This window comes from Macaca nemestrina, chromosome 17 (assembly GCF_043159975.1).
Source record: "Macaca nemestrina isolate mMacNem1 chromosome 17, mMacNem.hap1, whole genome shotgun sequence".
Classification (NCBI taxonomy): Eukaryota; Metazoa; Chordata; class Mammalia; order Primates; family Cercopithecidae; genus Macaca; species Macaca nemestrina.
Genome location: NC_092141.1, coordinates 14,307,039 through 14,333,638, shown reverse-complemented (window position 1 = coordinate 14,333,638; position 26,600 = coordinate 14,307,039). Strand labels below are relative to the sequence as shown.

Here is a 26,600-nt window from a genome sequence, read left to right as displayed (position 1 = left end):
AACCTCAGAATCTCTTGACATGACCACATATTTTTAGAAAACTATCAAAATCAATAAGGATATATGCAAAGATTTAGCTAAAAGAATTTCAGCTCAGCATTGTTTACATGGACAAAAACTAGAAATTCCTAAAATGTCAAATAAGGAGAAACTGATTAAACAAATCAATATACAACTCTTAAAATCATGCTATGCCGGCTGGGTGCACTGGCTCACACCTGTAATTCCAGCATTTTAGGAGGCCGAGGTGGGTGGATTACTTGAGGTCAGGAGTTCAAGACCAGCATGGCCAACTTGGTGAAACCATATCTCAACTGAAACTACAAAAATTAGCTGGGCATGGTGGCAGGCGCCTATAATCCCAGCTACTTGGGAGGTTGCAGCAGGAGAACTGCTTGAACCCAGGAGGTGGAGGAAGTTGCAGTGAGCCAAGATTGCGCCACTGCACTCCAGCCTGAGCGACAGAGTGAGACCCTATCTCAAAAAAAAATAAATCATGCTATACCAAATAGTGACATGGAGAGATGTCCATGACATACTATTAAAATGAAAAAATACACCCAAACTATAGATATATATGATATATATGTGAAGACATCCATATGTTAAATATGTTTCATATATGTGATATATGTGAAGATATGTGTGTATGTGAAGAAGTCTATAATAACATAAACCAAAATATTAACAAATGGATCTATTTGGGTGGTGAGATATAGGCACCACAAAAGCAAGATATTTGTTTGTTTCCAGCTGTATCTCTAACACAGAACAATGTCTGGCATAAAGGAAAAGTAAAATAAAATTTGTTATTGTTATTTTTGTTTATCTATATTTTCTCACTGATATGCAGTGAAAACATTATTTGCATAACACGTTTTAAATGTTGCCTTCTGAAAGACTAATTCAATAGCAAAACAAAATGTTTTACACATAGAAACAAAAGGAATGCCACCTACTTTAAGGATTATAAGCCTTTAAGAATAATTTATGTAAATATGCTCTGTAAATTCTACAGCACTGTATAAATGTAGAAAATTAATTATTTTGTTAAGATCATATATTCTGAAGTTAAAGCGGTTTCATGTGTGCTGTCACTGGCCGCCCTCCTCCCAGCAATTCATTTCCAATAATTTGTCCTTTAAAAACAATTAGAGACATGTGCAGTGTTACTTATAGAAGCAAAAAGCTGCAACAATGGAAAACTGGTTGAGAAAGTTGAGGCACATCCATAAAATGAAATACCATCTCACCACTAAAATGTTATCTTGTAGAAATGTATTTATTGACATACACATTGACTGATATAACCACTCTAAAACATCATGTATATGTAACCTAGGTAAAATAATCCCAATTACAGCTTATTATAACACTATTATGTCAAATCCTCAAAATAATTGTTATAGCTTTTTGATAATTCTTATCTTTTTAAATTTGTTAATTCAGCTATTCAGTTTGTCACTTGTTTCTCAAGACTTGATCAGTTAAACCATCCATAACATTTTATCTTCCAGTTGCAAAATTCAAAACATTTTATGGATTTTTCCATCCTTTGAAGGCGTATGCACTTTAAAGCCACACTACAGTTTCGAATGAAGCATGTGTATATATTACAAAATATGTATGTAATTTACTTTAACATTTTAATGTTAGTGGTTTCTTATACATATCTCTTTATGCACTAGTCACTTCTTCATAATTCAGAAGCTGAATCTCATTTTCTCTCCTTAAAACAAATGTAAAAATTGCTTTCCAAAGTTTTATTTTTTCTACTTTCACAGAGATCACAGAAATAGAGTACAAAGAATACTGAGAACTAAATGAATAACTGCTAAAATATTAATAAATTAAAAATATAAATAAAATGTGAATCTTTTTATAAATATGAACAGAAGGAAAGTTTTCCTCCCATAGAATTCTATTAAAAGTGAAGAACTTTTATACAGACCAACCACATATATGTATTTTTAATTTGAACACTAGCTCTCTAAAAAAAGAATCGTAAACTCTTCCTTTTTGCTAAGGACTACTGCTTTATGTATATGCTACTCAAAAACTCTGGTGAACCCTTATTGCTCAGTGCTCTTTGTTCGGCTTACACTATTTAAAAACACTAATCAAAATGGTTTTGCATTCCTTTATTTTAAATTTATAAGATTGCCTAACACTGGAACTAAAATATCTCTAACATTAATGGGAAATACTATAATTTGGGAAGCTGACTGATACCACAATGATAACACTAGGATTCTACTATACCGGGAATTGTTGAGATTTTTAAAGTGTTGTGATGCTTCCAAATGAAATCAGAGCCTGAGACAAGTGGAAGGAAGCAATATGAGGGGTACAAAAAGATGGAGAAATTCATTTGTACCACAAGCACTGATGAAGAACTGACATCACTCAGGACACTGCAGAGGCCTGTGTGGGATGAGTGACACATGGAGGAACATGACACCGAGTTCCAACGGAAGATCAAGAGCGCTGTGTAAGTGGGATACGGAGCAGGGCTGGAAAACCAGCCTAAGGAGGAAAGAGGCAGACACTGCACTTTTTCAGTACCAGAAAGAATCCCATCATGCATTCTGTGGCTTTCCTCCGTATTTTTAAAATTTACAGAATCCAACTCGCTCCCTATAGCAAAAATAGTTCTACAGACTAAAAATCAAGCAGCCACCTAAACACATCCTTTTAAAATTTCCAAAACCTTGGCTTATGTTCAATTTCTGTCAATTTCTGCCTAAATGCAAATCATTCCATTTTTATTCCTCCAAATACTTTCTTGCTACAACTGAGAGGTTTTTTCCATGATAAATTCTTGAGCTACCTATTTTTAAAAAGAAAAGGGGTGGGATGAGAGGGGAGGAGGAGGAGCAGCTCCAACTCAAACAACTCCTCTTTTTTATAATATTTAGGAGTTTCTGAACCATTTGATGCTTTCTAGTTATTTTTTTCTCCGAATGTCCATATTTTATTTTAAACATTTTCTTTGAATCTACATAATTTAAATCCTTGAGATAATCAGTATCTCAAGGATAAATGGGGCTTTTCAATTTAAGAAAAGGAGGCTGAAAACTAGAATGTGCTCCTGGCTTAATCTCGGGTCCCAGATGTATAACCAAATAGAGGTAATAACTTTAAAAAATAAAAAATAGACCCAAGTGGACAAAGAAATCAATTTGGCTTATATTGCTTTTTATTCGCATTTTCATTAAAAATATGTTCATGGCGGAATCATGTTTATTCTCTCTACCAGAAAACATGGGAAGGTAGCAAAAGGAAGAAACTACTTGGAAGAGATGGTGTCTTGCTTTATAGAAGGGGATGATCCTTTTGGTAAAGTGGTAGCACTATTTGAACCTTACTGGAAGACTGTTTTGACATCCACAATAACAACAACGACCAAACACTTATTTGAAATAGATTGATCCTTCTCCAAATAGCTGACAAGATATTGTAGAACCATAATGGCTAGAGGCATTATCACATTAAATTCACATATTTTGCAGACTAGCAACTTATATATCCACTCAGCCAAGCTGTTTTCCTGCTGGTAACTTGAATTCCTGTTTTAAAACTGTGCCAACTCCTCTTGGGTGTTCTGGTGATGAAAACGATTTTCCTTAAGTTCTAGCCAACATTTTTCACTATAGTATCTAATGAGAAAGCCACAACGTTAGGGCAGACCACAATGACCAGATGGGGAAAAAAAAAACTATTTGGAAGAATTATTTTGATGTTTAAAATAATGGGGGGGGGCATGTATTAAAAATAATGTGCTAATTTTGGGGTATAATCTTATTCCATATACCAAGTTAACTGAGTACTAAATTACCGATTTTTAAAAAAAATAGCTGAATATGTGTATTTAAAATATATTCTGTTCCTTATAGTGGTGGTTTAAAATGCAAAGAAATGAAACCAAGAAAGAATAGTGCATAAAAATGACAAGCTCAGGGAAATGTATCTGAAACGGATAAACAAAGATACCGCTAAGAGTAGAAAGTTATGACAGCTCAAAAACATGTTTTAACCCGAGGAATCCTAGTCATCTGAAGCATCTACTCTACTGCTCTCTCACCTGAACATATCTGAAAACCATTCATCTCAAAAGAAAAGACAAATTGGTTATGAAACCCACAGGCTCCTGTAGGATATATAGTGTTACAAATGCTTCTTCATCAATATATATGAGTTTGGAAGGTTTTTAAAAATATGACCATACAGCCATCTAGGAAAAAGTGACAGTATCATAATTTAGGTGAAGTGTGAAACTGACCTGATTGATGGAGTTGGCAGCACAGGATGCGAGGCCTGTCCCAACAGAAGCAAGCAGGAAACAGGGCCAGTCAAAAGGGCCCGGAGCCAATGCAAATCCAGCTGCAGTGGTACTTACAACTAGACCTGTGATACAGAAACAGAGCAGACGCACTGTTACCAACGAGAGTCCCAACTGTAAAGGCCAAAAAGACAAAAAACAAGCCATCTTTCATATAAACTAATTGATTATATTAATAATACAAAGTACAGGCTCATCTTTGGTTTAAAAAAGATCCACATATTCCTGATTATAAAAACCACATGTACTAATTATATAAAACTGTTAATTTTCTTTTAATTCCATACTCAAGAGAAAAAAATAAGGTCAGTCTTCTAGATTCAATCATTCACTTATTCATTCAACAGACGTTTACTGAACACCAAATTTGTAATCAGCATGTACTGTCAGGGATAAAGATGTATACGGTCTTATTCTTGCTCTTGGGTAATTTGAAAGGGAGATGGCAGATATACCTTAATAATTGTAACACAAAATAGCAAATAACAAATAACAAGGATCCCAATTATGTGACAAACTCCAGACAAGCCTAGGGGTGGGCTTGCCTATAAGAGATGATGGTCCCAGGGGTCAGAGAATGTGTAGTGGGAGATGATAATCCTACAAGCCATCAACAGGAACCAAGTGAAGAGGCGAGGTACAGAAGCAAAGCCAGACAATTCAAGCATCCACCAAGCCTGCTCCTTTTTGGTAGGCCCTGCTGCTTCTTTCCTGGGGTTTATAAAAGCTGACAGGCCCAGAAAGTGTCCAAGAGTGGTGCTGATACGGAGCTGTAGAAATCCGCTGGAAAAAGGATCCCCATTGGTGGGCAAATCTGGGAAAGCTTCAAGAAGATGGCATTTAAGATGGATCTTCTAGAGGGCATGCAGAGAAAGGAAGAGAATGGTGGGGTGAGCAACATTACAGGTACAAGGATAATTCCAAGAACAGGCACAAGAGAAGGGAAGACCAATGTCAAGAATCTAAAGTATGCGTGATACCATCTACCTAGATTCTCCAACCAAAAACCTAGGAAGCATATTTGATTATCTCCTTTGTCACTCGCTGCATCTCATTCATTACAAAGTAGTGTCTGCTCTATCTCTATAGTAGGTAGAGGTAGAGATAGTACCTACTGTAGAGATAGAAACCCATCACACTGCCAGCATCTAGTCCAGCAGTTCTTAACCAGGGGGAGTTTTGCCCCCCAGGGGACATTTAGCATTGTCTGGAAACATTTTTGATTGGAGGGGACGGTGCTACTTGTCTTCTAGTGGACAGGGGCTGAGGATGCTTCTTAACATCTTATGGTGCATAGGATACCCCCCAACAACAAATAATTTTCTAGCCTAAAATGCCAATCGTGCTGAGCTTGAGAAACCCTGACCTAGTCCAAGCAATTACCATAAGAGCTCACCCCCAACTGGTCTCCTTGCTTCCATCTTGCTTCTCTTCAGAGTGGTGTTTTTAAAATGAAAACAGATCAAATCACATCGCTGCTTTGAACACTGAAAATTCTTCGATGCTATACCTGATATAAAATGTAAACTCTTTCTCTACCAGTCAGTGCATCTCACACCTCTCTTTAGCTCACTCACTGTTCTCTGATCATGAGAATTCTTCTATTCTTTGAGCATTCCAAGCTCTTTCTTGTCCCTGGGTTCTTGTACTTTTGTTTCATCTGCCTCTTTCCATGGCTGGCTCCTTTTCATCCTTCAGATCCCATCTGAAATACTACTTGTTAAGGGAAACCTTCCTGATCACCTCATCTAACGTAAGCCTCCCCTGTTACTTCCTCGCTCACATCCTCCTTTTATTTCCTTCACGACACTTACTACACTGACTCCTCACCGGAATATAAGCTCCATGAAGGTAGGACCCCGGTCTGTGTAGTTCACTGCTGTATTTGGGGGGCCATCACTATGCTAGGCATAGAGCAGTATTTACTGGAAAAACAGGAGAAAAGGTGGCAACTGTCAGATTGCAGAATAGCAGGCTGAGGAGTTTGTAGTTTGGTTGGTTGGCAGTGGAGATTCACTGAAAGTCTAATGCAAGAAGGCAATCTATAAGTTCAAGTATCTGTGCACTATGACTTAAGAGAGGCAGAGAGTTTTACAGAGAAACATTTTAGGAGGCCATGCCATTAATTCATTGTGAATAAGGGTTGTAAAAATGGGATATTTTGATTAGAGAATTGTTAGGATCTGGTAATTGGGAGAGGTAGGAAGATAAAACAACAAAAAAGAATGAATGGAAAAGTGCTCTTTACCATTTGCCATGCACTTGGGTGACATGGAAAGGAATGATAACATTAATAGAAGTAAGGACATTAGGGAAAGAGGTGATGAAGCTAGTGGCCTTAGCAACATGTGCTGTTTTGAGAAATCGTGGGACATCCAGGTAGAAACAGAAAGAACACAGATGAAATATGAAACTAAAGCTCAGGAGGGAGACTTGAGAGACTGGAGAGGCATGAAGCTCTGGAGTCGCCCAGAGGCCATGGCTGAGCCTGAGGGAATGGATGAAATCAAGGGGCAGCAGGTACAATGCAGAGAAGTACGTGAAAAAGTCAGACCTTTACAGATGTGGGGAAGGAAAAGAATGAAAGACATAAAGAATATTTGGAGACATGCATCAAGACGATAAGGGGGCATAGGTGTCCAGTAACCATGTGAGGGGCTACAGGAAGCCGGACAGGAAGCCACCACTATCGGCATCAGCAGGTACATACTGGAGAAACTGGTAGTTCCTCCTAATCATCATGAATTGGCTGGCATGTTCTTCAATCTAGTCTTATCAGCAACTTACAATAATCCTTTATAGTTCTACCATATGAACAAGCCCCTTCCCTAGTATCAATAGGGGTCACGGATTTCTTGATATTGCTAAATCAAATAAATACTTTGGCTGGGTTCAATGGTAGTTTGTAAGGTGCCTTAAGTATAACTATCTCAATTCAAAGTACCTAGAGCACAAGTATTTGGCAAGGGGTCCTTCCTTCAAGTCAGTCGTTCCCAACCAAACATGGCGTGCATCCGAATATCCTGGGGGAAGATTTACCTCCAGGAAACGAGAAACATGCACAGATGTAAGTAGAGAGCAAGGTTCAGGAATGAGGGTGCAGGTGTGGATAAAGATTACAGGAAGATGAGCAGATTAGGAGCTGAAGGCAAACGAGGCTAATCAGAAGTCATGAAGACACACACATTTAGGAGAAAGGTAGCATGGCTGAGGTGGGGAGTCTAGGCCAGAAAGCATGTGCTGTCCCCTCTCACATCTCCTCCGCTTAGGGGTACAGCCTGTTCTGGCTCTTATATGGTACTACAAGTCATAACACAACAAGTGCACACAAGGTACCTAACAGTAGCAAAGAATCACATGGAGCAGAAGGCAGCAATCAAAGGTAGAATACTCAATTTCAAAGTAAACATTCCGGAAAAAGTTTTAGCTATCTAATTCTGTAACAGCTTATGCCTAAAGGGAAATGCCATGGTGATTACAGACTCTGACAACAGTAGTCACAGGTACATTTCACCCTTGTGCCAACGGGGAACAAACAGTCTCTCCTGTAATAGGCCATTTAGTTTTACCTGCACACATTTAATGACCATCAAGAAAGACACTATTTTTTTAAAGCAAACAACAAAGCTCCATTTAGAATATTCAAACAGCACCCATCTTTGAGGAAGCTTTTTCATTCTTTGTAGCTGTCACACCGTAAACTGCAAAACCTCCTGGACAGGCCAGTGTGAAAGAACAAGACAAATCTTGTTTTGCAAGACTTAAGAGCTCTCCAGATGGGTTAGGCGACTCTTCACATATTGCACAGTGCATCAGTGACAACCAGGACTAGAAGAAAAATCCTTAACATCCAGGCTGCCTCTCATTTGTATCAGAATGATACCATGAAGAAGAAAGGCTGATGGTATCAATGGGAGAATTTGAGGAAAAAGAGACTGCAGAGGTTTCTCTCTTAAAATCAAACTAAATAAATTGCTTCTCTCCATAGAGTAAATCAGCCAAAAAAATTTGACTATATTTTAAGGCCCTGAACACAAAAGTAGAGTTGTTTACTACTCTTAAACAACTGTAATAGTTAAAAGAAAATCTACTACAACCTTCTCAATATATAGTTAGTAAAATCCAGAGTCACAAAAATAGAAGACTATAGTCAATCTTCTGTATCCATGGGTTCCACATCTGTGGATTCAATCAACCTTGGATCAAAAATATTCGGAAAGAAAATAGTTAGTCTGTAATGAGCATGTACAGGCTTTTTTTCCCCTGTCATTATTCTGTAAACAATACAGTATGACAATTATTTATATAGCATTTACATTGCATTAGGTATTATAAGTAAACTAGAGATGGGATACTGGAGCCAAGCCCCCAGGGATACTCCAAAGGATGATGTATTATACCTTAAAGATCTCTAAATATCCAGATCAACATTTTGTATTGCGCTTAACAAATTTTTTTAAGTCAATTACCATTATAGTGGACAAGAAAGCCTCATAATCATTGAACTGTCAATAATAGAAATGTTCTAAAAAGAAAGTTCATTTTGTCTAAAATTGAAAAGGGTATGTAGTTACATGAAAGGAAAACTGCTAATCAGAGGAGGAAGTATCTTGTTATTCTTTTTATTCACCCCCGAGCTTGATGGGGTGATAAAGCATAGAGAAAGTACATCAAATGTTTGACTGCATCTACTGATAAATTGAGGAGACAAAAAGTGATTTATAAAAAGCTAACAAAGGGAAAAGAACAGTGTTTTAGTAAGACATAACAATGATGAAATTTACAAAATGGAAATACTACCTAATTTTAAAATGTACGAATTGTAAATGGTAATACATGTAAAAAGAATAACAACTATTACTAGAGAGAAGGAAATTTGAATTTTGTAACACATTTCTAAAAAAAATCCAAAAGCTAACAAAGAATGTATTTATACTTATTTCATCAAAGCAATTAATTTGAAAAAGAAAGGCAGGGAGGACTGATAAATTGTACAAGTAAAATTGACCAAAGCGATTTTCTCATACAACACTGCCATAACTGTAATTAAACTTTTCATTGATTTCCTGGGGTTCATTACATGGAATCATTTTGTAACACCAGAATCTCATTAAAAGTGAATGCAATATACTCCCTCATTAATAACACCTGAAATTATATTTTATTTGGTAATCTCATATTCTGCCCTTTCACAAATAAACATAAAATCAATGTTGTCAATGAAGCATGGCCCATCTAATATAGGCCCAGAGGCACTGCACTGCAGGCCCAGAAATAGCTCTGGGAGCCCATAGGAGAGTAATATTCCCAAACCAACAGAGCTTGACTCATCCCCACTCCTGAGTGGAAGGCCAGGTAGAGAACCTCAAGCTTCTCCATGAAGAGATCCAGTAGCAGCCCTCACTAAAGATGGTCCTGCCTACTAGGTCCCATCTGTTGTCCAGGATTCATTTGCTCCAGATGCTCTCTTATCTGCCTCTGCCTCCTCCAGGAATAAGTTCCTACCATGTTTCCCAAAATTAAAAAAAAAAACAAAAACCAAAAACACATTTTTTGCCAGATGCCATGGCGCATGCCGGTAATCCCAACACTTTGGGAGGCTGAGGTGGGAGGATCCGTTGAAGTCAGGAGTTCAAGACCAGCCTGGACAACAATGTGAGACCCTGTTCTACAAAAAATAAACTATCCCAGCTCAGTGGCATGTGCCTTTAGTCATAGCTACTTGAGACTGAGGTGGGAGGATGACTTGAGCCTGCGAGTTCAAGGCTGCAGTGAGCTATGATGATGCCACTGCACTCCAGCCTGGGCAACAGAACAAGGACGTCTCAAAAAAAAAAAAAAGCCTGCATTTTAAAATTTTGAAACAATCGCAGTGAGATATGCCCCCGTCTGAAAGTTGGTCCCCTCTGAAATTCATGTTGAAACTTAATCCCCAGTGTGGCAGTACTGAGAAGTTGGGCCTATAAGCGGTGATTGGGAAGGGAGGGCCCAACCCTCATGAATGGATTAATGGATTAATGGGTTAATAGACTATCATAGGAGTGAGACTGGTGGCTTTATAAGAAGAGGAAGAGAGACTTGGGCTAGCACACTCAACCCTCTCAACATGCCATGCCTTGTGCTGCCGGGGACTCTACAAGAGTCCTCACCGTCAAGAAGACCCTCACCAGAGGCGTCCCTGGACCTTGGACTTCTCAGCCTCCATAACTGTAAGAAATAAATGCCTTTTCTTTATAAATTACCTAGTTCCATAAGCAACAGAAAACAGACTAAAACATCCTTGACTGGGCGGGAAGAAAGCAAACATACACAATGAGAACTGCTTATGAGGGCCATGTACTTAAGGGCAAAGCAAGCACTACAGGCTGCTTCCAAGAGCTAAGAGCCGGCCATGCCAGCAGCTAGAAGGAAAACAGGCACTTCAGTCCTAGAGTTGCAAAGAAATGAATTCTGCCAACAACCAGTGAGCCTGGAAGAAGACCCTAAGCCCCAGATGAGAACAGTCTCAACCAACACCTTGAATTCAGCCCGGTTAGACCCTGAGCAGGGTGTCTAGCCACATCATGCCTGGACTTCTACCTGTTGAAACAGTGCAACAATAACTTTGTGTTGCTTTAAGCTGCTAAATTTGTGGTAATATGCTTCACTGCAATAGAAAATTAATATGTACTGTAATGAGGGTAGCACTTAAGAAGGACTAGTCTACCAGCAACACAGAGGACTGATTGGAGTGGAGGAAAATTTACCCAGGGAACCACTTAAAGGTTACTGCAGGGCGCTAGGTGGGAGGCGATGAGGGCCTGGGTAGGATGGCAACAGCGCAAACAGAGTTCGCTGTAAGTATTTTAAAAGTGGTGACAAAGGGCTTCGTTACTGAATAAATTTAAGCAGTTGTAGAAGGAGCTAAACAAAATCCAGCACTTCAAGTAATCAAATCCAAAAAGGTCAAAGAGGATTTAGGGTCAACTAGTCTAATTTCTCTCCTAATGTAAATCCCTTCTCCAACATCTCAGTGTATATTCTCTCCAAATCTGGTGACAGGAAATTATTTCTCCCTGGGCAACCCCTTCTGCTACAGAAGAGCTCTAGTTGCTCAACAGTTCCCTCTCCAACCAAGTCAGAATCAACTTCCTTGAAATACCTACTTAAGATGCAATTTCTGTGTTCTGGAGCAGCAGTGAATTAACTTTTTCTTTCTTAGCACAACCCTTCAATCATGCAAACCCAACTATTCCTACAGTTTCTGTCCCTCCAAGCTAAATGTCGCTAGTAACCAACCATGCTTGACTTCCAGGCTCCTGTCCATGCCGAGGGCATCTTCTACAGACACAACAGTTTGTGACTATATCAAATGCACTGAGTACAGTGTCTGGTAAATAATAAGGGCTTAATAAGTAGTGCTCTTGGAAATTATTAAAATGTGGTTCATAAAATTCTAGATCAAATATTTCTCTGGCCACTACACTTGGACTCTACATTTCAAAGTAATGCCTAAAAGAATTTAGAGAAACAACAAAACACTTCACACCATACTCCTTATGCTACTGTATTATAATCTAAGTTATCTCTCTGTCTCCTTCAGGGGAGTGAACAGATAGCAACCCTTAACCATTAAAAATAATAATGATAAAAACAAAATTTACATTTGCAAAGCACTTTAGTGTGCCAAAATGCTTTTACGTTTATTTAAATCTCAAAAATACTGCACTTCAAAGAAAGGTGTGGATACCTCAGGGACACAGTAAGAAAACAGGAGAACTTTCACTTATATTTAATTTTTTAACCCTTTCTTTTTAAACCCACAGTTTGCATATCTTAAAATGAATATATCAGAGTAAGAATACATGAATTTTGTTTATATATAATTATTCATTTATTTTATATATAGCATAAATACCTAAGTACACTTAAGGCTCTTTTTACTTATAAAGTACGGGACTAACAAACTAGAGGACCTGGCTCTAAAATAAAAAGCAAAGCAAGCAATTGTAGGTACAAAGTCTGATTTTCTATATGGAGGACCATGTGCAAATTACTGGTAGTAAAACCTACCAAGGTCTAATCAAGAGAATCATATGGTTTATGTGTAATATTTGGCTCTCTCTTTTTTTCAGAGGCAGGGTTTTGCTCTGTCACCCAGGCTGCAGTGCAGTGGCACAATCAGAGCTCACAGCAGCCTTCAACTCCTGGCCTCAAGTGATTCCTCCACCTCTGACTCGGCTTCCCAAGGCACTGGGATTACAGGCATGGGCCACCATGCCCAGCCAGAATATTCTTTAGTAAGTACTACAGAGACTCATTTTCAGAAAAAGGAAATTCCACTAACTAAAGGAATGAAGCACATACAAACACACAATCACCTAGTTGATCATAAAATCACAAAGCAGGCAAGACAGGCTTTAACACTGTACCCTTAGCATAGGATCCATGATAACGCTTCTTCCTCTACAGATTTTAAGGGGGAATTGGAAGGAGTCACAGAGGGAGCCCCATACTGGGGGTGGGCAGAAGCAGCCCTGCTACGCATGCTGTTACTTCTGCAACAGAGGGGGCTTTATCTGTCACCCATAAATGGAGGCTTTTACAGGACTTGCAGTACAAATTTAGCCAGGCCCCTAGTTCTAACCTCACAGCATACTTTGCAGGGCAGCAGTAAACCACTTGAAATGTTTTGCCTTTTCCAACACATAAGAGGTTTTTTTGGAGAAGCAGCTTTATCAAGAATTTTTTTTTTTTTTTTTTAAGTCTCAATACTTTGAGACTATTGGTCTCTGTGCATAAGCATAATGACTATACTTAATTTTCTAAAATCATCAACTAAAAATAACTGTAAAGGTTACATTAAAAAATGGGTCAGCTATATCTTCCTTTTCTTCTTTCTCTGTCTCTTAACGCCTCACTATTTTTTAGCACTGGCCACAAAAGAACTAAGAGGAAAAACAAAAGTCCAAAAAATCAATTTGGATAACTATCAATTCTGATGAAAGATCTGGTAGCAAGAGTAAAGCCACTGGCTAAATGAGACTGAGATTCTCTCTAGATTTCAAATTACCCTTGTAATCTATTATATCTCATTATCCTTGATAGCAGATACTATGGAACATTGTAATCCAAGTCCCATAAACTTGAGATGTAATCTCTTTAAAGCTGTTTAACGTGGAAAGCTGACGAAGAGTAGGCAGTTAATGAATTTGTATGTGGTTTTGTTTATGTGTGCATTGAAGCAATGGAGTTAAGCTTTTGTTAGTAGATCTCAAAGTTCAAAATCGTGTAACTTAATTCAGAGGAAGGAGTTAAGTCTTTCTTGATTTTTAAATGAGAGTGTACTTTTTACTAAATAGCTGTACTTAATGATTTTCATCTCTTTTTTATTAGCACCTTAAACTTTGAATAGTTGAATTTCTAACTTAAGTGAGTTTTTTAGGCTTCACAGCTAGGCAGCATTCTGTGAACCACATAATATAGTTGTCTTCCCAACAGACATATCACAGAAGGTGGTAATTCTCATGCTTATTGTTAAGTTCAGATGAAAAGTCAATTGACATGAGACATGGTATTTTTTTTTTCTCAGCCACGTTAAAAGATATCAATCAGGGGCCTAACTGATTACAAACTATAACCACTTCTGGTTCAAAAGATAAAACTTTTAATACAGGTTTTTAACATCACAGCTGCAAAGGTAAGAATTTATTAGGGCTTCCTGTTTTCCTTTCTTATTTTTCATAGGATTAATGATGAAAGTTAGACTGAAAGTCCTAGGACCAAATTAAATCGCATACCTTCAAATTTACTAAGTAACAATGACACCGAAGTGAAACATTTAAGTATGGTCACCAAGGCAGTTCACCAGGAAGCATTTGGTTTACACTTACAGTTAGCATTCAGAAAAAGGAAAATGAAGTATCTATCAGGCTTGACAAATACATAAATAAAAGCTGTTTATATTAAGCTAATTTTGCAACACTGAGTGACATCCTAATCTTGTTCTTTCAATCATAGCTTTTCCTTGAACCAAAGAGCTTTCTTACCTTATCATCCTGCTTTTAGTTTGTTCTTCTCAATAAACTCAATTTACTTCATATACTCAATAACCAACAATTGATAACCTTTTTAATTAACTAAAACAAATTCCATAAAGCTGGTGCCTGTAAACTAAAACTGATGAATAAAACGGAAACTTTTAAGAAGCAGAAATATGTAGTTTCAAAACTGAGTTTGGTGAAAAGAAATTGTTAGTTGGACAGTTTTCACAAAAATAAAGCTTTATCTCAGTTTCATATCAAAATTACAATTGTGATTATCCAGAGAGCATATTGTACAAGACAAACACTTAAAATAAAGAATTAAGTCTCCATTTCGAGTATCATTCTGATTTTGATGGTATTTAGTGTTTAGCTACCTGTGCTTATTTTGCAGAACACATGTAACAAATCAGTAAAATGCCAGAATGATTTTACATTTATTTAAATCTCGAAAATACTGCAGAAGAATCAACTTCCTTGAAATACCTACTTAGGATGCAATTTCTGTGCAATTACTCACTTGTGATTTACATCTGGACCTAACTGCATACATACATATTAATGTATCATTGTTTTCTTTTTCTTTGGGAATTTTCATTTATTCTTATTAATTGTTTAGGCAAGAATGATGCTTATGTCATTCTAAGCATTCAAAAGAGCTTTCTAGCAAGAATCTTTTAGAAATACTTTTGAGATGATGAACAACTAAAAGAATTCCCTTATTGGTGTTGCTGTTCCTTTAAGCAAAACTGAAAATCGATAGTTTGTCAAACCTAATAGCAATTCACTGATAACAGAATGAAGCAAAGTCTTTGCGGATCCCTCTGAGCTTCCATCGGTAGTTTTCACGAATTTGATGAACTTTATGAGAAACACAGTGGGGCTATCTCCAATCCTCCACAATTATCCTGAATACAAAAATCGCGTAACAGACTAAAAACTTCAAGACACAATCACAGCACTTGAAAGAGACACTGTGAAAAGCAGATCAAGTAACTATAAATGCACAGCTGCCTAACAGTTTAGATACAATGCTTTTCAGTCATCACTAACCACTAAACTACTACAGTACAGTAAAATAATTATTTGTAATTAAAAGGCTAAGCTGTTCAAAATTCTACAAATGGTGGCAAGCTAGATCGCTACACTTCTTTTCTCCATTGAGCTACTATTTTTTGAGCACCTATTATTTGCAAGGCACTGTGCTGGGCAATGGGAATGTAATAGTCAACAAGACAGATGTGGTCCTGGCCATGTTGGGGCTTTCACCCTGATAAAGATTCAGAAAAGTCAACAGGCATGAATTACAACACAAGGTGACAGTGATTCAGCAGATGAGGAACTCTGAACATAGAAGGACCTCCAAACTCAGAAGGCTTCCCAAAAGTGATGTCAAAGTTGAAGACTGAAGGAAAAAAAGGAGTTAACCTGGCAAACACGGAAGATGGTGAGGTATACGCGTTTGAGACAGGGGCAACAGAAAGCACAAAATCCACAGGCTGAGAGAGTGCTCCAAATAGTCACTCTCTATCTACAGATAAAATATCGCAGAGTAACTATGAACAAAAATGCATCTCTGCATCCTTGTAAAAGCTCACTGACATGCAGCATTCTTCTTTTCTTTCTTAATTGTCAAGTTTACTATTCTTCCTTCTTATTTATTTTTTAAAGCTACCAGTAAATTTAAAACTTTATATACGTTTTGGAAAGGTTTTCCAAAATAAACAGTTGAGCAAAAACTTGAGACAATCTTGCAACATTCTTCTAAAATTCATTTATCTTAAGTGTTTCATTCCTTAATCTTAATAAATAAGATGCTACAATGCTTTGCTTTGAAGTAAAAACCAAGCCTTTCATAAAACCCAAAATGATGATTAAGTACCCAGGCAAGTCTGACCTGCAGGTTGAGAGGCAATCATTTGCTTCCCTCGAGTGATTCAGATAACATCCTCTCCACATAGTAGATAGAGGGAGATCTGCTTGGACGTGCAGAATCTAGAGGACCCCAGGTGTCAGGCTAAAAGTGCCATCCACGGAAGGGGACAAGGGGAGAACAGGCAGAGGAGAGAAAAAGCAAAAAAAGGTAAGAATTCAGATAAACTAGGTTAGCTGTAAGTTGTAGAGGTCTCTCTTAATGGGAAATAAACATTCTTGTGAGTAATGGGAAGCAAGGCAGTGTGCTGAGAGTAAAGAAGAGCTAGGAGAGAGAGTGCTGAATCAGTTCTACAGATTAGAAGAGTGTGTCTCAAAGTATGTTATGGGGACCATTAAAATATACAATTCTAGACCCTACCCCAGACCCAGAGTGAAGGAATTTATGGAGGTGATGGTTAAACATTTGCATTATAACAAGCATCTCAGAAGGCATATGAAGTTTGAGAACTCCTAGGAATAGTGAAGTTTTCTAGGTTGATGGTAGAATCTTGGATAAAGAAGAAAACTGAGCAAGAAGGCAAAACCCTCAACAACTACTGGAATGCAACAAGAAGTGAAAGACAGGAAAGTTTATGGTGATCTTCAACTCCTTCAACATTCACTAACAGCTTTGCCACCTGGCTTGCTTTCTGGTTTGGCTGAAGTTCCATCATCCACTAACACTTTTTCATGAAGACGTACACTTGGGCTAGCTGGCTTTCCTCTGTTGTACAGTCCAGTACTGACTATATACAACCCAACCCAAACCAGGAGTCTCCAAATGTGTATTTGATTATCAAGATGATAGGGAGAAACTGCTGCCAGATTAGTACACATTCACAACTGCTAATGGAAAAGTAAATGCCAAGCTGGCAAGTCAGTCTTCATTTAAATATACTGCATTTGAAGCACACATATGTGGTGGTAGTTGCAGAGCAGACTAAAGAGTGGTATTGTATTTTTCTTTGGAAAAACTGGGTAGGGAAGAGGCAGGCAGTTTCATGTCCTCCTCCAAGAAGGGGATGTACTGCATAATGAGAGAGCCCAGTGAGGGCTATCAGGACAGAGAAGTCGGCTACTGTCAGAGTTGACTAGGCTGAATTTAAGATATTTGGGCTTTTAAAATGATAGATGTAAGAATTATGCCTTACTTTAAAACCTCCCTTGCAGCTGGAGGTAGCCATGTTGCACACTCCTGGCCAATAAGATATAGTAAGTTCCTATGAAGAACTTTGCCTCCCAAATTAAAAGGCAAAGTCTTATAAGGAGGTTTCTGCCTTTCCACATTTTCCCCTCATTTCTTCTTTCTGCTCAGAATACAATATGATGATGAGGGTATGGAAGTCATCTTGCGGTCCTGAGGACAAAAACCACAAGCTAATGATAACAGACAAAGAAGGTACCAGGTATGTTGGCAACATCCTTAAGCACCAGCTCCAGACTCGGAACCTCAGAATCCTTGACACATGAAATAATAAACCCTTTACTTAAGTCATTTATTTTCAAATTTTCACTTATGTGATGTTGAATCAATTCTCAACTTAGTTTTTTTTTCTTCCTCTTTAAAGTTCTCAATATATTTTGAGAGTGATTATTATTCTTACAAAATTTATCTTTACCTTCCCCTAGCATCTATCACAACATCTTATACTTACAACCAGTTCAATTAAAATCATATTGAACTTAAGGCAATTAAATCCCATCTTAACAACTAAATCATCAGAAAACAGAGTAGCCTAGCTAAATTTTTTTTTTTTTTTTTTGTCTAAATTGGAACATTGGCTAAAGTATCTGTAGAGCCCCAGTCCCACAGAAACCAACTGAAATGATGGAATAAAAATGAAAATCGAAGAAAAATCTGCATCAGCAATAAATTAGGTAAAGACAGGATACTAAAAACCTCAAGAAGCATTTGTTAAATAAAGGACAGATGAGACTAAATTGAAGACAGTTACTGAGGGCTGAGTCACTACATTCATTATTTAAATAGCAAAAGAATATACTACATAAATAGCTACTAATAAGGAATGGATAAATATGGGAAATAAATATGGGCAATCAAGGCTATTCTAACCATACTCATTATTCCTTCCTGGTGAGGAGCAAGGACAGAAGCCAGGGTGAACCATGGCCAGATGAGCCCACTCCTCAGAAAGCCCCTTTGTCACCACAGTGTAGGAGAGCTGAGAGGCAGCTACATCATAGCTAGAGGGCTAGAAAGCAGTAGAGGGTCATGAAAAAATGAAAGCAGGGCCTCACCTTGAAATAATTCTCACTGAGACAAGGGAGAACACTTTTCTGATGGCTTCACACAGTGTAGCAAGCCACCCACTGCCACCATACTTTGGCACACTGTGGTATTCTTCCAACTCAGCAGGCCACAGCACCAGAGAAGAGGCTGGACACAGACATACCATATGCAGAGAGGAGAAACAGATGACACCAAAACCCAGATTTGGGAAACAGGACATTGGCACTGTTGTTTCAGAAACATGGTAAATAAAAAAAACCTTTTGGAGAAAAAGTTCCCTCACTGCTTGTGCCCTCCTCGTTTCCATAAATGCAAACTGATGGCCTTGGTTCCTCTCATTTAAAATGAGAGAGAACTCCAACAACAAGTGAAACTGTTAGGTGATGAATACAAACCCAACCCTGCATCCGTTCAATCGACACATAATGAGCGCTTACTATGTGCCAGGCACTGCTGTAGGTACAGAAGACAGAACAGCGCAAACAGACAAAATGCCCCACCCCATGAAGCTTACATTCATTTGGGGTGTAACTACTGTCTGGATAGTGTTGTCTTCTTGCCGGAATAGAGGAAGATAAAGAGAGGTAAAGCGAATCAGTGTGACTCATTAAAAAAGATTCTACAGTATAAAAGAAAAAAAAAAAGTAGCATGGAAGAAGAGGCTGAATATATTTTTAAAAAGATGTACCACAGACCCACTAGACTATAAACTCCTGAAGAGTAAGACCTATCAGGGCAGAGACTGTGTCAGTCACCTGCACCTTATTCTGTCCACAACACTCAGAAGCGGATACTTGGAATATAATAGATGCTCAACAAACATCAGCTGAATGAACAGAACAAGTAAATTTGTACACTGTAGAAAAAAGTAAAGCTCATGAAACAAAGTAGGTTAAGAAAAGTAGTACAAGAAACAAAAACTGCCATAGCAGAATGTCAAAAGTCATGAGATGTAATAAAAAGTAGATGGCACAAAATCAAGTCAGCACTCTACATAACACATTTCAGAAGACCCTTCAGAATGAAGCAGAAAATTATAATGAAGAAAGCAAGTAGAGAAAGTACAACAAAGAGGCAATTACCAGAAAATGAAATAATTAGCATAAACATGAAAAAGGAGATAACTTGATCATTATTTCACTGTATTCCTGAAAAACTCAAGAAATAATCAACTGAAAAAAAATGTTTAAATACTTCCAAAATCATTTATCAATACATGTACTGATCTATTTAAGTAAAACTATGAAACTCAAGAGGCATAAAAGAAGACTTGTATAAATGAAGCTGACGTAACGGTAAAGTTCTCAATTCATCCCTGAATAAACATTGAAATCCCAATTAAAATATTAGCAGAATTGAGGTATTTATTCCAGGGATAGAGCTTCATAAATTCTTTGTGAATAGAACATTCAAACACTGGTTAATGATTTATTCAAAACTGGCAATATCTCTATCTTATACCACTGACCAAACTACATTTCTTATCAATAATAAATTTTATTATAAAACATAAAATCATAAAAATATAATACTAACAATGCAGATAAATACTGTATTTACAAAATCGTCATATGGGAAAACCTAAGCACGGTATAAAAACCAGAAACTTGTAAGAAAATAGCTTTGGTTACATCAAATTAACTTTCGCACATGAAAACAAAGATAAATGAAAACAAGACACAAACAACATAAGACATTTGTGACAGATACATATAATGAGATCAAATCTTTAATATATAAAGAATCCTTACAAACAATAAACAAAGACGAACACAGAAGAGAAGGCTGGGAGGCAAACAGGCCATTAACAAAGCAATACAAATCACCACTCGGCATATGACAAATATAAAACCTCATCAGAATTAAGTACAAAATTAAAAACCTAAGTGTACTTTCACACACTGAATTGACAGAGTTATTCAGAAAAATACATTATCATCAAGCATTCATTGGTGAAGATATGGTGAGGTGGCTAGCATGAATTGGTGAGGTGGCTAGCATGAATTGGTGCAACTTTTCTTGAGGGGAATCTGTTCATGAAAACTGAAAGCTTTAAAACCATGCATACCCTTTGACCTAACAAGGCCACTTATATACACTTATCCTAAGAAAATCATTATAGATTTAGCTTATTTATTATAGTACTATTTATAATAATAAGGATAACAAAATAAAAAACATCTAAAACAGGAGAAATAAATAAATACATTATGGTATAACTATGCAATGGCATGCTATATACCCATCAAAAATAAAGGTATACTTCCATACAGCTAACTTTGAGAAAAAATACATAAAAGGATATATGTAAAATGATATTACAAGTCTTTATTTTTAATAACAAGAAGAGACTACTTAAATGTCCATTAATAAGGAAATGGTTCGATAAACTAAATACATCTATAGTATGGAATACTCTCAACCTTTAAAAAGAGAAGGCAGATTTAATTATATTGATGAGGAAGTATGAGGAAGATATACCAATTAGTGAAGAAAGCAAATAACTAAACAAAACATGTAATATAACCCCATTTTTATAAAACTAACAAAATAGAAACTATCTATGCACTAATGTAATAATAACCTTTCTTGAACATTTACTGGATATGGCAGTGAATCATTTGCTTACATTATTGCTTATAATCATCACAATAATCCTTTCTGGGAGGATTATCTCCATTGTACAGACAAGTAAACCAAGGCTTAGAGACTTGAAAAAAAATGTGCCTGTAACCACAAAGCCAATAAATTGTAGACCAGAGATTCCAACCCAGCCAGTCTGACTCCAGAGGCTGTACTGCTAATATTAAAACACAGACTATGCACAGATAAAGGCTAAAAAACTGTATGCAAAAAGCCTGGTTACTGGCTGGACATGGTAACTCACGCCTGTAATCCCAGCACTTTGGGAGGCTGAGGCAGGTGGATCACCTGAGGTCAGGAGTTCAAGACCAGCCTGGCCAACATGGCGAAACTCCATCTCTACTAAAAATACAAAAATTAACTGGGCGCGGTGGCAGGCACCTATAATCCCAGCTACTCAGGAGGCTGAGACAAGAGAATGGCTTGAACCCGGGAGGCGGAGGTTGCAGTGAGCCGAGATCACACCATTGCACTTTAGACTGGGCGACAAGAGCAAAACTTTTTCTCAAAAAAAATAAAAACCCTGGTTATTGCATGGCCTGAAGGGACTTTCTGTATATTATGTGATTGTGTTTTAAGAAAATGCTACTTTTAAATTTTAAAAGTCACTAAAAACAGGGTAAACATGTTGATACACAAAAAGACATAAGCAGAATATTAATTTTTTTCAATCACAGAAGGCATTTACACTATGATCGTATATTTGTTTATAAAGCAAAAATATATGAGATGCATAGAAAAAATTTCTGGAAGAGAATATACCAAAATATTCAAAATGGTTTTATTTTGAGATAGTGAAATTATAGGAGGATTTCAATCTTTTCTTTTTGCTTATCTGTATTTTCTATTTTTTCTAAAAATAAATACTTATTAGTCATATAATTAAAAATAATACTATAACATTTAGTAAGTATATCATTATTAAGGTACTTATTTCAAAAAATAAAGTTCAAAAAATCATAGTAATTCACTCATTTCATACTGAGTGAATGCTAATAACCCCTTAATACAAATATTTAATAACTGAAGATTACAGTAAGTTGACTTCTTAAACTATACAAGTGGTCTAAAATGAATGTGTATCCTCCATTTCTGCTTTTTTCTTTTAATAAAAAACAGCATTCTAGGCTCTAGGAGAAAAAAATTTATAAATTGATAGACCATACTTCATACCAGTTCCATTAACAGCATAATCTATTGGTTCCAATAAATAATCTATTTCAGTGTTCTGGTCTCAAAAAACGCGTTGCAGCGTTTCAGCACAGATGTTCCTCTGGAAAAAAGTTCTGCTTTTTACTGACCTATATTAAGTATAAACTCAGTTGAGTCACCAAAGCCTCTTATGATCCTAATCCAAATAAAATTTCTTTACCCCAGTGTGGTCCATGCAATGAACTCCAAAAACATATTGTAAATAGCTCAGTTGGCAAGAGAAACTCAAGGGAGACATATTATTCCTTCTTTATAATCTCAGTCTTACTTCCCTTCATTTAAAAAAAAAAAAAAAATCTTTAAATGGCATTAGCACCAGCAAATGTTTGGTTCCTATCCTGGCCTAAATGCCAAGGCATCAGGCTGCTGCTACCTTCTATCCCACAGATGAAATGAGTACTATATGGCCCTTCACTTATTCTACAGTTAATTATCCTCCGTATATTGCAGCTATAAACAAAAGAAGGCAAAGAAAGAAAGGCTAGTTCTAGGAAAGGGATCGCTGACTCCCAGATATTTCTGCCTCGGCTATCATTAGCTATAAATGAATTCTGCGAGATGTTAAGAGTCCAAAAGAAATCAATTGATAGATATCAGGTATTTTCTTAAATAAAAAATCCTGCTGACTCCAAGACACATGTGACTTCTAGTAATAAACTAAATAGAGAGGTAAAAGGTCAGATAAGAGGGTAGGGGTCACTCAAAGGGTGCTGCTTCTTTAAATGGAATAAGCAGAAGGAAATGACTTTAATTCAATTAGTTCATCCAGAAACCTGGGGCGTGGAATATATAAAATAATACAAGGGAAATTTACTGCCCTGGGACCTTTCCATCTGTGTGTGTAGGTGAGGCTGCTCCCCTTTTCTGTGGTGCATCCGTCTTGCTTTGCATGCCTCTCTTGTGTGGTCCAGATTTTGCCCAGTTGGCTTTTCCTGCTGCCAGTGGTAGCGACCGGCTCCGCTGGCTCTCACTAGGTGAGTTCTCTCCACATTCAGTTAGACCACTTGGTCTGGGACTGGTACTCGCTGTCTGCCTAACACCTACTTCGCTTTCTCGAAGTGTGGTCTAGGACCACCTGCATCAGAATCATCTGGTGTCCTCGTCAGACATGCAGATCTCTGGGTCCTGTCCCAGCCCTAGGGAATCTGAATCAGTGGAAACAGCGGCCAGGAACCACTGTTTTAAGAAGCCCACCATGAGTGTACATCACCATGCTGACATTTGGAAGCCAATGAGTTGATGTACACTATACATCACAGTATGTACTATTAGATCATTACTTTATTAATTTCTTGAGATTTCAGATAGTATGTTTTAGATATCAAACCCTGCATCTGGAATGACAATTCAGATTTATAACCATATAAGCTACATAAAAGGAGAAATAATACAACAATAGCCAGCATGAAGGAAAGGAAGATGTGGCCAAGAGAAAAGTTGATCTGAAACAAGTTATCCTATTTTCCTGTGTTCCTAATGAAACAAGCATTATGATAATAAACTTAAAATTATTTTAAAATGAATTATTTAAAGCAGCTCATTTAAGACTCTAAGAAGACACAGCAATCATTATTCTCTGATTTAGCAACCAGCCAACACTGACTTCCTAATTGGCAAATAAAATAACTCTCACCGGCCAGGCTTCTCAGGAGACCTCCAGCATTTGACATCCAGTCCCGATCACTGCCCTTTATGAACTGGATCTAGTCTTTTGGCTTCTGTGACAGGGTCTTTTCCGGTCTTCCTCCCTCTGACCATTTATTTCCTTGTCGGGTCCATTATATACCTTATCCAATCCTTAAAAGGGGACATGCTCCAAAGTTCAGGTGACCATCAGCATGGTCACTCCACACACTGATCCTCGGTAACACCATTTACTACCATGACCTCACTGCCAGCTCCAGGCTAAAGACCCCTGGTTCTTCCAGCCTAATGTTCTCTCTGAGCTCCTGCCTTTCACAGCCCCCTGCCCCACTGGATATGCCAGTAGCAACTCAAATTCCACTTGTCCAAAATTGAACTCATCATGTTTTCTTTAAATCTTTTCTTTCTTCCATATTTACACTCTTAAGTCTCAACACCACCATTCATCTAGTTTTTCATTCTGAAACCCCGTAATCGTGTCTGGAGCAGGGGTGGCAAATCCAAAGGCCAATGGGGGTAGCCAGGTATTAAATTTATTTTTTAAGAAATATGTGTATAGTTCTTGACATGTACTAGGCACTTGCACGTCATTTGCAAATGTTAACTCACTTATTACTCAGAACAACCCTATGAAGGAAGTACTATTATTACCCCTAGTTTACAGATGGGTAAACTGAAGCCGGTGAGATTCTAAAACTTGCACAAGGTCAGTCAGCTAGCCAAAGCCAGGATTTGAATGCAGGGAATCTTCACTCCAGAAGACGGCTCACTCTGCTCTCTCTCAGAGAGCAGGATAGAGCCTAGAATAATAAATGACAAAAGGGCCCATGAAGCTGGAAAATACCTGCTTCACCTCAAGGTATTCAAACTCTCTGCAGCTCCATGCTCTCAGCTCTTATTTCATGTCTCCTTAGCAATCCACTTCATCAAGCTAAGGTCCTACTCATTCAGTTCCCTTAATGTTTCTCTCTATATATCTATCTTTCTCTCTCTCTCCCTTGTTCTCTTTCCCCACCACAGCCTCAGTTCAGGCCCAAGTTGTTTCTCAGTTAACCACCACTATTTGTCTGCCATCATTCTTGCCTCTCACTAGTCTGTGCTCTCCGATAGAAGGTCAGCAAACTTTTTCTGTAAAGGCCAGATAGTAAACATTTCAGGCTTCCCAGGCCACAAGGTTTCTGTTGCAATTAACTCTGTCACTGCGGCATGATCTATGCTCAGAACAAGTGGGCGTGGTTGTGTCCCAATAAAACTGCATCTACAAAAACAGGTGATCCTTGCTCTATAGTACTACCCACAGCAGTTTTCTTAATCAAGCCTATTCCTTCCACTGAAATATAATCCAGATGGTTTCAAAGCATTAGAGAATATGCAAAAATATAAAAGCATCAGAAGAAAACATGAGTGAATGTTTTTGTAACCACAGGGTGATGAAACCCTTCTAAGCATGAAAAAAACAGATACATAAAAGTCAAAAATCTCCATGGGGCAAAATAAAACAAAACAAAACAACAAAATACCACAAAAAAAGAAAAGGACAAAATGAGAAAAAATATTTGTAATGCATATGATGTATAAAATGCTAATTTTCTTTATTTACAAAGAATTCTAAAAAGTCAATAAGGAATGACCAAGGATATAAGAGCTAAATAACAGAAGAAAAAACACAAATGATCAAAATAGAAAAAAGATGCTAAACCTTACCAAAATGGAAATAATGAAAACTCACACAAAATCTTTTTCAATGATCAAACTGGCAAAACTGGGAAAGACTGCTTATGCAGGAGTGGACTCTACAGAGAAAGTCTAATTCCCAAATGCTGGCCGGGCACGGTGGCTCACGCCTGTAATCCCAGCACTTTGGGAGGCCGAGGCGGGCGGATCACAAGGTCAGGAGATCGAGACCATCCTGGCTAACACGGTGAAACCCCATCTCTAGTAAAAATACAAAAAATTAGCCGGGTGTGGTGGTGGGCGCCTGTGATCCCAGCTACTCGGGAGGCTGAGGCAGGAGAATCATTTGAACCTGGGGGGCAGAGGTTGCAGTGAGCCGAGATCATACCACTGGACTCCAGCCTGGGTGACAAAGGGAGACTCCGTCTCAAAAGAAAAAAAAAAAGAAAAGAAAGTCTAATTCCCAAATGCTGTTGAGGGGAAGGGTAAATTATACTATGTTTTTAGAAACAAATTTGTTGTTCCACCAAAGATTTAAATGTTCAAAGCTAGCTATTACATTTCTAAATACTGATCCTAAAGGCAGACTCACATGAGTATACAAAGACATACATAAAAGTTAATCACAGAATTGCTTTTAATGGTAAAAAACCTGGAAATATCACAAATGTTTACCTGCAGAAGACTAGTTAATAATGGCAGATTCATACAATGGAATAGTATGCAGTGAATACTGTGAGTGAAAACTATACGTCATAAGAAAATGGCAAGTTGCAAAACTGTGTGTGTGTGTGTGTGTATATATATATATATTTAAAATGATCCTATTTCTGTGGAAGAAAACTTACAACCATAGCTCTATCTGCATATGTGTCTATATACAGAAGGCGACATTTCA

The 26,600-nt window shown here is 37.6% G+C and overlaps 1 protein-coding gene across 2 annotated transcripts in view; it reads right to left on the bottom strand.

Annotated features, from left to right (window-relative positions):
• Nucleotides 1-26,600, bottom strand: part of LOC105473529 (cytochrome c oxidase assembly factor heme A:farnesyltransferase COX10) — a 140,621-nt gene that overhangs the window by 103,781 nt on the left and 10,240 nt on the right. For both annotated transcript variants that reach the window (XM_011727344.2, XM_011727347.2), the window contains exon 4: nucleotides 4,283-4,407. In XM_011727344.2, coding sequence (XP_011725646.2) covers nucleotides 4,283-4,407 — 125 coding nt within the window. The remainder of the gene's footprint in view (nucleotides 1-4,282; nucleotides 4,408-26,600) is intronic.